This window comes from Apodemus sylvaticus, chromosome 4 (genome assembly GCF_947179515.1).
Source record: "Apodemus sylvaticus chromosome 4, mApoSyl1.1, whole genome shotgun sequence".
Classification (NCBI taxonomy): Eukaryota; Metazoa; Chordata; class Mammalia; order Rodentia; family Muridae; genus Apodemus; species Apodemus sylvaticus.
In genome coordinates, this window is record NC_067475.1 from 101,082,247 (window position 1) to 101,097,344 (window position 15,098).

At 43.2% G+C, this 15,098-nt stretch overlaps 1 protein-coding gene across 1 annotated transcript in view; it reads right to left on the reverse strand.

The window, feature by feature from the left end:
- Gfm1 (G elongation factor mitochondrial 1) overlaps positions 1-15,098 on the reverse strand; it is a 46,990-nt gene that overhangs the window by 18,473 nt on the left and 13,419 nt on the right. Inside the window, exons 7-13 of the mRNA XM_052180388.1 lie at positions 14,247-14,401; positions 13,160-13,244; positions 8,291-8,428; positions 6,702-6,803; positions 4,370-4,426; positions 1,490-1,627; positions 24-106 (exon numbers count right to left, since the gene is read on the reverse strand). Coding sequence (XP_052036348.1) covers positions 24-106; positions 1,490-1,627; positions 4,370-4,426; positions 6,702-6,803; positions 8,291-8,428; positions 13,160-13,244; positions 14,247-14,401 — 758 coding nt within the window. The remainder of the gene's footprint in view (positions 1-23; positions 107-1,489; positions 1,628-4,369; positions 4,427-6,701; positions 6,804-8,290; positions 8,429-13,159; positions 13,245-14,246; positions 14,402-15,098) is intronic.

Consider the following 15,098-nt stretch of genomic DNA (forward strand, 5'->3'; position numbering starts at 1 on the left):
GTCGAATGGCATTGTATACTTACGGCACAGGGGCAGCAATGGTCTCTCTGAAGGCCACTTTGGGCTTTCCTGTGATACAAGGACAGCCATATTCTCTCTCCATTCTCTAAAGTGAAAGAAAAAAGTACCATAGTAACATTCAATAAAATATAGTAAATAACTGAACAGTAAATTTTAATTTATTTTAATAACTGGCAAGAATCAGATGTGATATTCTAATAACACAAACTACCTTTACATATCTTATATAAGTGAATTCTAATTTTGACTCATTTATTTATACTTAGTACCAACTGCTCTATCTGTTAAAATTTACAAAGTTTCATATTTGTACCCAATCATTGAAATAATATAAAATCTGTTGTCGGGACTTATAATACATGATGACAACGTTGTATCTTTTGCTTGCAGTTGACCATATAATTGATCTTGGGAGACTTTTTTTTTCATCTATATTGAACTGGCCTCCATGTTTTAAATTTAATTAATGCATTATTTTCTAAGATAGGGCTTCTCTGTGTAACTCTGTTTGGAACTCATTGTTGGGCACGAATCTGGCCTTGAGCTCAGACAAACCATCAGCCTCTCCCTCCTGAGTTCCCGGACTAAAGGCTCCCTTACCCTGTCCTTAACTTCTAAGTGCTCATTTGTGTCTGTGTATGTGTGCAACATGTTGTCATGCATGTGTGTGGGCAAGAAGAGGGCACTGATTCCCTGGGCTACAGTCACAGCAGGTTGTGAGCACTCAACCTCAGTGCTAGCAACTGATTTTAAGCCCCTGGGAGAGCAGAGAGGGAATTTTGCCGCTCCAGTCTGCAGGAGGAGATGCCCTAGAGGCAGGAATAAAAAAAACAAAAACAAAAACAAAACAAAAAACAAAACAAAAAAAAAAAAAACATGCCCGCTTTCTGAGGCCTGCTTTACTTCACCCAAGTTTGGGAAGGGAATGGATGAAGGTCTTGCAGCAAACCCCAGACTTTGGTTCCTAGAGTCTACAATGTTTAACAAAGACTTAGAAAAACAAAACAAAACTACAGCCCAGCAGGGAGGCAGTGCAGTACACCACGCTGGGAAATAAACTATACTAGAGCCTGCAGAGGCGCTATCAGCTTAAAGTTAGTAAGAATTATGACAGTCTATCTTTTCCGTCGAGTAGCTATGTAGCTGAGGATGACACTATTCCTGCTGATCTTTCTGCCTCACTTCCCAGAGTGGATTTACACATATGAGTCCCCTTGTCAGGTCCCATTACTGACTCTTAACAAAGCACACAGTTAGCCGGGTGGTGGTGGCGCATGCCTGTAATCTCAGCACTTGGGAGGCAGAGGCAGGCGGATTTCTGAGTTCGAGGCCAGCCAGGTCTACAGAGTGAGTTCCAGGACAGCCAGGGCTATACAGAGAAACCCTATCTCAAAAAAAACCAAATCCAAAAAACCAACAAGTCGCACAGTAATAAATGTCACGGCGTGAGCACCTTTGTGGTCCTTACCTGAGCATAGATTTCCAGGTGCAGTTCTCCCATCCCAGACACAATTGTCTCCTTGCTCTCGGGGTCAAAGTGAACTTTAAATGTGGGGTCTTCCCGTGTAAACCTGCCAATGCCTTTAGAAAATTTCTCCAGATCATTCTTCAAAAGAGGAAGAAAAGTAGTATAGGATTAAGCATGAAAAACAACTGTATTTTGAGATGTTACTGAATAAAACCATAGAAATTGGCAAGTAAGAAATGAAAAGGGAACCTTGGCCACCACAGCCAAGAGACCAGAGCCCAGGCAGCTAAACACGGTTTTCTCTCCATATGAAGAGAAAACAAGGGTCCAGGATTTAACCCTGTCACTTCCTACCGCAATAACCAAACTATCCATTTGTGGATGTAGAGACTGCCTCTGTGGAAGGAAGAACCTGGCATTTTAGAAACCCTCCAAATAATACAGCCAGCATGCTTTCTGAGAGCCTTCTGCACACTCAAGAGAATTAACCACTCTGTTAAGACCAACAGCAAAAGAAATATCACATCAAGATATTTCTGTTTTGAAACAATCTCCTTGGTTACTGTCTGATACACCTTTGAACTTTGATGCAATCTCACACAGTAAACAGCAGGATGCTAAGTACACTGCTCGTAACTTAAGATAGGGCCCATGCTGTGAACTGTCACAGTAGGCTCCATGTAATCACGAGGGCCTTTAAAGATGGACGAAAGCAGAAGGGGGAGTAGAGCCCTGGCAATGAAGAAAGGAAAGCAGGAGAAGGGAAAGACCTAACCCATTGTTGCCCACATTAAACACGGTGGGCATCGGGAGGGGGGACCGGAGAGATATCTCAGTGGTTAAGAGAATATCAAGGTTTTTGAGAGGACCGGGGTTCAGTTCCAAGCACCCATTGGCTTGAAACCACCTAGAAGTGCAGCTCCAGAAGATCAGATACCTTTGACCTCCCTAGGGTCATGCAGCATGCATATAGCCATACATAGATGAAAACACATAAACATATGAAATGTAAATATGATATAGGGGCAAAAGCCAAAAAAGGTGGGTGGGCAGCATCTGGAAACCAGGAACGGCCCTGAGGTGAACAGGAAATGAAGAAGTCCTAGTCACAGCTGTAGGAGCCCAGTTATCTCCCCAAACATGGGTAAACAATGAGGATATCGTTCCCTTACAGCTTCCAGAAAAGAATACAGCCCTGGCTCAGTCGGTAAAGTGTTTGCATCACAAGTCTGAGGAGTTGAGTGCAAATCTCCAGAACCTTCGTAACATGGCTATAGTCTGAGCCATGTCTGTAATCTCAGTACTTCTAGCAGGGACAGAAGAATCCTGGAAGAGAGCAGGTAAGCAAGCCTGGCACACCCGTGAGTGAGGACAAAGGAGACCCTATCTCAGACTCCGTGGAAGGTGCTGGTCGTGACCACACGTGCACTCACACAAATACAGCCCTGCTTGATTAGACTGTAGTGAGTCATCAGTCTCTGACCTACAGAATTATGGAAAGAAACACTTTTGTGTTGCTTTAAGATACTACATTTTTGGTAATTTCTTACAGTAGCAACAGAAAATGAACATGTCCTGTATGATTAATATTAGCAGCCCCATTAATCACATGCTTGGAACTGCAATGCCTAATGTGCATGCTATCTCAGATTTAACTGTAGTGTACATATGCAGACTTCAGTCAAGGCTCGAGCTCAAGGCCTTATGGGTAAAACATGAGGACAGTGCGTTCTGTCGAGGCTAGTGCACTTAGGAGCACCAGCCCAGTCTGCACTCACCATCCCCACCTACATCAAAGCTCAAGTCCTTATGGAGACAGAGACTTCATTTATTGGTTGAAATTAACATACTTATGAGAAGACATTTTTAAATGTTTGCATGTATAGGAAGGCAAGGATCCCCCCGCCCCCCCAATCTCCCTGGTTCATCCAGATTTCTGTTATTGCAAGTTATTAACTATTAAACATCTCCCATAAACTATGTAGGAATGAAAGGTATAAAGACATCTGTCATTCCTAACCTTGCTAGCGAGCCTTAGTGACGAGATTGAAACAAACAAAGGAATCTTTCAGGGATATGATGGGAGGCATCCCCACAAGACTCTAGAAAGACGGGCTGCTTTCTTGTCTTTTGCTCCCTTGACTTTCTTTTCTATATTGGAAAATGATCTGGAAAAATCCTAAGGTTCACCAAAACAAAGTGGTAGCTGTTAAAAATGTGTGCTACAGGATAATTTATCCAAATATGCTCTGTAAATGACAGTCTTCAGATGGCAAGAAGTCTTAAAATATTCACTCAATTCACTAATGAATTAACTTCAACAAGGCAGCTCAGGTGCTAACTAACTATGGCTTGAGACTGAACTAATTTCAGCAGAGACCAATAGGAGCGCAAGGCACTCCAGCAATGCTGACCCTGTCGATGGCAAATGACATCACACATAATTATGAAGTTAAAAAAAGACTCTCCTAATTGACTCATTTATAATCAGACACTTTGTAACGACCACAAATCTAGAAATGCATTATAATCCACAGGCTTTTAAATACCACAGTAAGGCACTGACAATGAAGTTTTACTGGGACTTCAGACAAATACCTTTCTCTCCCCTTTTTAATAACTTAAGGCCCCAAGAAGGCAGACTTACCGTTTAGAAGCCAGTGTTAAGGTATGAAGTACTTCCCACTGCTAAATGCTACCTATTCCGTGAACTATACTGAAGACTTATAGAACTGACTACCAAATTAAAAGCGCGATCTCAGCACCGGCAGAAGCAGCGGAAGCCAGCTAAGGCTGCTTTCCACATGAACCATATGTAATATGGAGAATGGAGAAAGAGAGCTTGGCTTAGAGAAACTTGGTGAAGTTTCGAACTCCTACCTTGTTAGAAGGCTTCATTGCTACTGAAATGACAGGTTCAGGAACATGAATGGATTCCTAAAAAATATTTTTAAAAAAAAGCAAAATAATTCAAAGGCATGACAGTTATGCGTCAGTGACAAGATGAGGGCAGTACATTAACAAGACAGCCAACATCTTAGGCTGGACCACATGGGTCTTCATCTGTTTTGTATTAAATAAGATACGAATGTAACACTAGTAAACATGGGTATGTACTTACATGAACTCTTCCCTCCCCAAATAAAATACGTTATCTAATTTACCTATGTAACATAAATCACTACAATGAAGTTAATTAAATGTGAGCATATAGAATTCTTTTATTTTTGTGGGCATATATCCTCATTGCTTGTTCTACATTTCCTGTTGTAATCTTCTAATGTTATTGTGTTTTATTTAAAGATTTATTTACTTTATTTATATGAGTACACTGTAGCTATCTTTAGACACACCAGAGGAGGGCATTGGATCTCATTACCGATGGTTGAGAGTCACTATGTGGCTCCTGGGAATTGAACTCAGGACGAGCAGTCAGTGCTCTTAACCACTGAGCCACCTCTCCAGTCCCCTGTGTTTTATTTATAATTAAGGAAACAGAAGGGGCACCAGAGTCTTTATATATACATCTTATTTGATCAATGACAGTTCTAAGAAACAGAAATCCTCATATTAGAGGTCAAGTAACTAAAGCTACTAAAAAGAACATATTGTCACCTGGCCAAGGACCAAGCATTGGGCAGAAGTGAGACTAACCAAGACCTATTTCCCTCATTGTCTAAGTGAGCAAGTCCCACAATAACCATCCACGTCATAATGCAGTGGTGAGTGTTTACTTATAGGGAACAGTGTTTTGCCTGCAAGTGCTTACGTGTAGCAAGTGTGCGCAGTAACCTGTGAGCATAGTAGAGTGTATCGGATCCCCTGAAACTGGACTTAGGTGGCTGTGTGCCACCATATAGCTGCTGGGAACACAACCTGGTTCCTCTGCAGGAGTAGCAAGGGCTCTTAACTCCTGAGCTATCTCTCCAGCCCAAGGCAAGCACTTACATAAGGCCTAATCTAAAATATAGAGTATCCTTATTGAGATCTCAAAGCTGTAGACTTATGGGATTTATGCAGTCTTATAATAACTTATAAAACCCAGAGAATATTGTATAGAAAAACAGGTTGTAAAATTATGAACTCATCACATGACACAAGGAACTATTAAACAGAGCGGTTCTGATATAAGGAGCCCCTGTGAGCAACTCCTGCATACTCCTAGTCTTCACTGACCCAGGTGAGGGGCAGCATCATGTTCAGGGTGGACGACCTTGTTCTGATACAGAAGAAGTCAGGTCATTTGGGCGGTGCAGATAAAAGGCAGGAACCACCTGAGCATGCTTTTCTCTCATGGTCCTTAGAATCCTCTGAATTCCAAAGAGCCAGCTGTCTACAGTGCGCTACACCTGACTGTCCTCTTGGACAGCCCTCCTGTCTTCTGTGTGGTCTGAATGAGAATGGTCCTCATAGGCTCATAAACTGGACTGCTGGGTTTGCAGTTACAGGACCTGTTTGGAAGGGATTAGAAGGCATGGCTGGCTGTGTTGGATGAGGCTAGAACTGGGCTTTGAGGTTTCAGAAGCTCCACCCCCACTCCATCCCCACTGCCTAGAGATCTTGATGTAAAGCTCTCAGCTACTGTCAGCACCATGTCTGTCTGCGTCCCTCAGCACGATGATCATAAACTAACCCTCTAAAACTAGAAGCAACTCCCAAATTAAATGCTATCTTTTATAAGAGTTACTTTCATCATGGTATTTCTCCACAGCAATAGAAAACTAACTAAAATATCTTCTAAGCATAAACGCATTCTTATCCCCAAGTCTATTTGAATATTACAGTCTGGCCTTATACTTCCCTAGGCTACTGGAAGAGATCTCTCCAGTTACTGGTTTAGTAAGCAGCACTCCAGTACGAGTGGCAGCCTGATGGTGACAATAATCCCAGTGGCACCCACAGTGGGCAGCAGGTCTCGGGGTGGAAGAGCTGGAGCTACGCTTTCCAAGTGTTCCCTAGTACATTTCCGTCCACATTAAAACCTTGGAGGATTGTGGAATGTTTTACGAGGAAAAGCCAGGTAAGTAAGCCCACACCAAGTACTTATGCAGCTGATAAGCAAAGAGCTCTAACCAACAAGGGCTTAATATACTTGCCTGTGGCACTCAATGCGAACCTTTGAGCTGTTTTGCAGCAGTCTGAAATACAGTAAATACAAGTAGACTTTTGAAACTCAAGTGATGAACAGCTTTGCAGTCAGCCCAAGGCTTACCATAGAAAGGTCATTGTTATCTTTGTTTGTGAATGTGTCTCCACTTGCACAGTCAATGCCAAACAATGCACAGATGTCTCCAGCATATACTTCATCAACATCCTAAAGAAAGATACAGTGCAAATTATACTTGAACATAAACACTATCGAGGTGCGGTAACTGCAGGTGAAGCAACTGTACTGTAAATATACGGCACGTAAGCAATGCAGAAATTCTATATGAAGTCTACAGATAAGGAGCAAATCCAACCCCAACAGTCACGCTAAGACAATGTCTTTAAGACACTGTCTATCTCAACTCACAAAATTTTACACTCAGTGAGAAATTCCAGAGCTATGGCTTCTTTAACTGGTCTGTTTAAAAAGCAGGGGTTACACTGTACTGCCTCAGGACAGTGAGACCACACAGGACAGGCATACAGGAAAACTGCAAAGGAAGTTTCATAAACAAAGGTGAATGGAAGCCATTGTACTAAAAATATTTGTAATTCCTCACATATGCAAGCAATACAAAAACACAGGAAAGCCAGAACAAAGCCCTGCGCCTCCAGGTTTCCGAGTCATTGTCCTTCCCCTCTCAGGCTTCACGCACAACAGCTGTGCTGTGTCTTTCTTTGACGACACATATTTGCTTGAGTCTGGCATGGAATACCTGGGACAGTTAGTGACCCTCGAGCCTGCTCCACGCTGCTCGGCCTGTGAAGCCGGCAAGCTCAGTGACCACGTGTTCATCTTTCAGGACACAGGGTGTTCCTCCCAAAAACGTCCCACTTCTCACTCCAGTTAATAGTTCTCCCCGGGTCCAGAGCCAGCCCAGAGAGAGGAGGGTATTCTTACCATGGCCTAGCGATAAGGATTACGAAAGGGCAAGGCATATTTAAGTCAAACACCAGACTACCTCCAGGATTACAGATGTTCAGGTGAACGCTGGAGGCTGTGCGCTAGCAGCAGTTTGTATTATGTATCCCAGGCTGGCCGTGTGAGTCTGCCTTCACATCCTCAGTGCACGTGCCGCCACTGCCAGCATCTTTATGGGTCTGGAGAAAAGTACTAAATCTTGTATTGTACAGGAATAAAGGCTCTAATGCTAAACAGGAGTTTCTCAGAAAGGGAACTCATCAAATCACTTTAAAAAAAAAATCGGCATATTTATTACTCATTTACCTTTAAGAATTACAGTTCTAAATGCTTCTAATATTCCTCTCTCTCCCAGACAGGGAGTGTCCCCTTATGTATTCCAGGCTGGCCTGTGAGTCTGCTTTTGCTTCCTGAATTCATGTCCCTTCACTGGCAGCATCTTTATAGCTCTTGAGGAAAATTCTAAACCTTGTGCCAAGTCTCTTCCTGAACCTTGGCCTCTGAGGAAGTATAGCTCCCTTCCAACAGCATAAACCAAGCTCTTAACGCCTGCCAACTGTCTAACCCTCCAGCAAGGCGCTGGTCAGAGTCACAGCAGAGCAGGTGCAAAGGGAGTGAGGAAAGCACATGATCATGGAGGGAATGCCCAGTGCAAGGCAGACAGCAGGAAGGCACCCCTGCTCCGCCCGCCGTGGAGGAGCCTACCACATCGGCCGCAGTGATATACTTGCCTCCATCATGTCGGCGTGCATGCGCACTAGCCGCTGCACGCGCACTTTCTTTCCAGTCCTCGTGTTGTAGATGGTGCTCCCCTTCTTCAGTGCACCTTGATAATTGCGGACGTAAGTTAACTGTCCAAAACGGCCTGCCTACAAGTCAAGATTGGGTTTTTAGAACAGAAGAAACTGAAATTGAAAGGAAAGATTTTCAGCTTTCTCCAGATATTCTTTCAGTTTTAGAAATTATCTTACATACATTTCAGTTTACTATCACACTATATAGCCATTCGACTATCAATTCGCTATATAGTCATTGGAATATCAATAAGGTCAAGGAAATGACTGTTGCCAATCCATCTTTTTGGTACCAAAGTCCAATAGACTGTTGTGCTTCTAATGTTATTACATTTTTTATTATTTACATTAAGGTATCTTTTGCTTTCTAATATTTCAAAAATTCAGTTTAATAGAATATGGTATGAAAAATACAATGTAATTATGAAGACAATATACTCTTATCTGTCTTATCTGTCTAAAGCCACCTTTAACAATCATTTGAAAGCACACAAGAGTTCTATGAAGAGACTAGATGTTCTATGCTGGACTCTCACCAGAAACATACTTAAGAGTTACCATTTATTACCATGTTAACTTATATAGTCAGTAGGACAGCAACAAAATCCCAATGGAAGTTCTTGAGATGTATTTTTTATAAGTAAAGGTATCTCTGTATTTGGGGGTGGGGCAGGGGCAGGGGCAGGAGTTGATGTTAGGGAAGAGAAGAGTATTACAGCTCTCTCCTCCCACCACATGGGTCTGCGATGATCAAGCTCAGGCCATCGGGTTTGGTGCTAACAGCCGTAGCTCACTGAACCATCTCACGGCTCCCAACAGAAATTTTAGTGAAGTGACCTACAGTTCACTCAGAAGGCTATGTAAAAACGGACATCTCTCAGAAAGGACAGTAATGAGAAAAAAGCTGATCTAAAGCATTAGATGCTCATAAGTACCGTCCACCACTACAGCCGTAAAGAGCAGACGCCACGCCATCTTCGGAAAGTCAAGGAACTGGGGACTATGCAGCAAGCAAAAGAAGTAAAACACAGAAAGATGCTTACACAATCTTCCTTGCAATGAGGGATCTAGCTTTAAAAGCATACACAGAACCTGAAAGTAATGGAGGACACTGGAAAGAGGAAGGGACCAATAGGAGGCAGGAGCAGTAACAGTTTAATGAGAATTGGTAGAGAACCAGAACACATTATATTGAACAATTCATAAGAGTATAATATAAATATCAAGGGTATAAAGTATGTTCACTAATGGATAATAAAGGAAACAGTAGTTAAATGGAAAGAACAGAAGAACTGTTTTCAGAATGGGAACTGGACAACTGGTTTTCTAGGTACGCACACATGTACATTTCCTATGAAGCACACACACATTACATACTTCACTAACTGACCCAGAAAGACAAGCATCTCATGTTCTCTCTCCTGTGTTTCCCAGCTTCGGATTTCACATTCTCGCCATTCAATGGGGTACAGCATCTCTAGAGACATGGGCATAGCGACTGGCAGGCTGCCCACGCCTCACACCTATGCACATGTGGCTAAGCACTCTCTGTACTCTGTGGGTTACTTAAAATAAGGGGGGGGGGGCTCGAGGGATGGCCCAGAAGTTAGGAGGTCCTGAGTTTAACTCCAGCACCCACATGCCAATTCATAGCCTCTGTAACTGCAGTCCCAGGGATCTGGTGCCCGCTTCTGGTGTGCAGATGTACATACAGACAAAACACCTTTAAACATAAAATACATACATAAGCAAAAAAAAAAAAAATAACATAGGAGGGGAAAGCAATGAAAGGGCCCAGGGGAATGGGAGGGGATTCGGGTTACGTATGATCAAAATCCATTGCAGGCATGAATAAAATTATCAAATAAAAATGTTCACTAAAAAAAAAAAGTCTGTATTTAAATATATAAAAAGGAACTATCAGGAAGAGAAGAAAAGGTCCAACCCCACAACACACATCCAAACACATCCCAGGTGTCTTAACAAGGCAAAGGCAAAACCAGAAAAGTCCGAGGACAGGTCAACCAAATATACAGAGTCCCCAAATCACACACGGAAAGAACAAGAGCAGACTGTGCTTGTTCTCCATAGCTCAGGTCACTAACTGCTTTAAAGATCCAGTTTGTTGTCAAGTTTGTATGAATAAGTAAAACACTTTGCCCTAAGTAATAAGAATGGAAATTATAATTTACATTTACAAAAAAGAAATGCAGACAGAGCAAAGGCTCAGTGGGTAACAGCGTGTTGTTTCTCCAGGACCTGAGTTTAGGTCCCAACACCCACAGCGGGCAGCTCGCACTGCCTGTGACTGTGGGATCTGGTGCCCTCTTCTGGCCTTTGCGGGCTCCTGCACCCATGTGCCTACACCCTCACACACAAACACTAAAGAAAAATAAATAAAGCTTAAAGAAAATACAGCTGCTCTATAAACACACAGAATGCAGCTATTTCCTCCACATCCCCGCCTGGAGAGGAGAGCCTGGCTCGTGAGACTCAGGAAACTAAGAAAGCTTGCAGGGCTCGGGGAGCTCAGAAAGTTAAGATTCAAGAGGCTTCCCCTCCCTGTGGTGAGAGGCAGAAGGTTCTGGGGAAGAACTGACACCGGGTGCAGCAGCCTGCCTAGTAGGCAGAGATCTCCATGGCCGCAGCTCTCAGGAGGCCTCGACCATGAAGGCTGGGTGCTGGGTGCTGGGTGCTGCTGCTGCCCAGGGCCCGCCCATGCTCCTGTAGGCTGCCCCAGTGAACTCACTGGTCCACCCAGCTTGATGGACTCAGGCGGGAGCGTTAGCTCGCTCTGGCCCCGGTGCCCTATCTGCGTGCCAGATGCTTGTTTCCTTCCTCACGAGAAGGCACAACAGCCAAGCATGATGACTACTTTTTGATGAGTGTAATAAGAAGGGCAGAGAAAATGAAGGGCAGTCAAGTTCAAGAACCCTGACAAAGCCTACCGAAGTCAGGCGATCAAGGTTAGCGCAGAATAGTAAACCTGTGTGCCTGACGTGTGTCAAGAACGACATTTCCTCTGCCGCCATACTGTCACCCACACCAGTCTAATCCTCATAGAAACAGAAGAGTCAAGGATGGAAAGGAGTCCTTAACTCTAGTACTTCTCCAAAATGTCAAGGACATGGGAAGCAAGGGAGAAAAAAAAAAAACAAAAAAAAACTAAGGCACTAGGGCTGCCTTAGTTAGGCTCTCCACTGCGGTCCTAGTGGCTACACAGGGACTCAGGCGGGGCAGGAGCCTGGAGGCAGCACAGGGACTCGGGTGGGCAGGGCAGGGGCCTGGAGGCAGGAGCTGCTGCAGAGGCCGGGGAGGTGGCTGAGACTGGCCTGCTCCTGCTCCTCTGGTTTGCTGAGCCTGCCATCTTCTAGAACCCAGAACCACCAACCCCAGGGATGGTACCGGCCGCATCACTCATCTCTCAAGGAAAAGCACCACAGGCCAGTCTGGTAGGAGTGTTTTCTCAGTGGAAGTTCCTATTAGCAAAACAACTCTAGCTAATGTCAAGGGGACATAAAACTAGCTATGACAGAAGCCTAAGAGGACAGGATTACAGAATCTAATGTGTTAGCTGAATAGGATACAATCAGAAAGGGGGTATAAGCAATAACCATAAATATTTGAATAAATGTGGGTTTTATTATTAATAAAAACATTAATATTGTTCCATCAGTTGCCATTAGTTGTTGTCTACTAAGAGGAAATAGAATGAATTCTCTGTACAATCTTTATAAGATTGTATCTCTGTATATTTTCCTGCAAATCTAAAAAATGTGTTTTTAAAAAATTTACAACTTCCCATGTCAAATAGAAAAACAGGTCTTTTGGCTGGTGCAATGGCTCAGCAGTTGACATCTGCTCCTGCAGAGGAGCCAGGTTCAGGCCCCAGCACCAGAGAGTGACTGACAACAGTTTGTAACTCCAGCTCGAGGATCAAAACCCTCTTTGGCATCCATGGGCCATAACAAATACATCATTAAAATAAGTAAGCCTCTTAACTGTTAAAGCCTAAATACTACTACACTGTGACATTACACCCCTTACACTTACACAAACTGCAATAGCCGTACATTTCCAACTATCTATATATAGATCACAGGCTTTAAAAACAGAGCTAGTCTGAGCTCCTTCATAAGTGACTTGAGACAGCTCTTTTCTAAAAGTGGACCCATTATTATTTGTGACAATGTTCAATAATTAGAAAATTTTAAGCCAATTTACTCAGCACGCTGTTTTGGGGGGGGGGTTGTTTGTTTTATTTTTCTGAGACAGCATCTCTCTATGTAGCCTTGGCTGTCCTAGAACTCTTAACGTAAACCAGGCTGGCCTCAAATTCAGAGATCCGCCTGTCTGTACCTGGGATTAAAAATGTTTTGCCACCCCAGTTCAGCTATTTGATACAAAAGTAAACTACCATTTAAAATGTTTAAAGTAAGCTGGCCATGGGAGGAAACACTTGTAATCCCAGCTCTCAAGACGCTGGAGCAAGAGAATTGCCAATTTGTGGGCCAGCCTGGGCTACATACAAGACCCTGTCCCAGAACACAAAGCTAGAGTAAATGTTCAAACTATTTATAGAAATATGGATTATGTCTATATCTATATTAAATGAAAATACCTAGGTAAAATTACATAGAGTATGAGTTCTGAAAACCTTACATTTTAAAACTGAAGAGTTACGACATCCAAAAACGAGGAACAATCCTCTCTCACATGGGCACACAGAGTCATTTTATACTAGGGCTAAAAGTCCAGTAAAAGACCTTCTACAGACAGAAGTAAATGAGTTAAACAGCAACTTACCTCCAGTTTAAAAGCCAGGCCTACAAATGGGTGGGAATCATCCCTTTGGGGGTTCATTAAGATTTTGGTCTTCTCTTTTGAGTCACTTAAAACAGAAGAGATATAAAAGTATGAAATACAGCACATAATCTTCCTGTGTACAGTGTATTGCGGGGCTGAGCACACGTTTAAGCACGCGTGTGTCTGCATGTGTGCATGGAGGCCAGGGTGTCCTGAGGTCACTCTCGGCCTTACTCTTGAGACAGGGTCTCTCACTGAACCTGCAGCTAGGCTGGCAGTCCGCACACCCCAGACATCCCCCTGCCTCCACACAGGCCCCTCCCACAGCACATCACAAGCAGAGCACCAGCCGTGGCCCTTACTTGCATGTTCACGATTCCCCAGCACGCGTGCTTACCCACCGAGCCATCTATCCAGCCCTTAACACTTCTTCCACATCAACTTGATCTTAGCAAGGAGAAACGAATGTTTGCTGACCATTTCTGGTTTACACACACATAAGTTGTATCTATAGAGACAGGACGAGTGTAGATTCCAACGCTGGACTCTGATGGGGTATGTGGAGTATGATCCGCGAGAGTCCTTAGGAGGTGTCTTTCCTTGCAGTTGCTTTACACTTATTTTGTGTTATTTCATTTTATGCGTGGGTGGGGGCCAAGCACGGGGAGCCTGAGGACTTCTGCGAGCTGGTTCTCTCCGCCCACCATGTGGGCCCTGAGAGGTAAACTGAGCTCATGACGCTTGGCAGCTGACGCCTTTCTCTGATATGCTAACTCACTGGCCTAAAGTTCATTTTTTTTTTAAACTAAAAAGATTCCATAACTGAAAATAAAAGATACCAAATCTAAAAAAAAATTAATCCTTTAAACCTTGAGAGATGATACAACAAATCCCACTTGTAAGTCACAGATGCTATGGGAACTCCCCGTACAGTAAATATTTCCTGTACACCAGAACTGATAGCCAACCAAAAATGGTGATTTTTGTTAATGAGGAAAGAAAATCATAAAAATAAATGATAAAACAACCCTTAAACTTTTTCATAGTGTGCTAGTACTACAGGAGTAATTCCGGTGGCAGTACTTACCTCTGATTGAGTATAGCATAGTTCTGGACTTCGGATGGATTGGGGAGGTATTCTAAAACCGCGTCCAAAAGAGGCTGAACCCCTTTGTTCTTCAAAGCACTTCCCAAAAATACAGGAGTAAAGGACCTGCTCAGAGTGGCTCTCCGGATCGCTAGCTACAGAATGAGAGAAAATGATTCACACTAACAATCTGTCCTCCAGGTCAGTCGGACACACAGACAAATTGACCCAACTCTTCAGAGTGCTGGCTCCGGGAAGGGGACAAAGACAACAGCTCTGTAACTCACTCAGCATATTGAAAAATGGGGAAAATTGCTTTTCTTATAAGAGCGTCAATAGCTGATTTATGGGACAATTATTTTTCGACACTCCTAAAATCATTCTTTTTAATTTGGTATCAAAAGAGGTTCATGCATATAAAGTAGATGCATAGAACACTGTAAACTGTATGCCAATAATTTTAAAGAGGGAAAAGATACACACACACACACACACAAACGTATGCACGCACGCACACACGCGCACACACATGCACAAAGCTGGGTGTGGAAGCACACTCCATTAATCCCTAAATTAGGAGGCAGAAGCAGTTGAATCTCTACAAGGTCAGCCAGTTAAGGTTGCATAGTAAGACTTTGTCTCAAAAACAAAAACAAAAAACAAAACAAAATCTCTGGGAAAATTTATCAGAAATTACCGTGTTTTAGAATGGGGCAGAGAAATGATTTTATGGGATAGGAGTGTTTTTACTGTAAACCTTTGTGAAGATTAATTTTAATGCACAGTTCAGAATCCAGGGGTGGGGAGGGGCGGTGTAAACCTCTGGAAATGTTTCCGCGGGATAACACATAC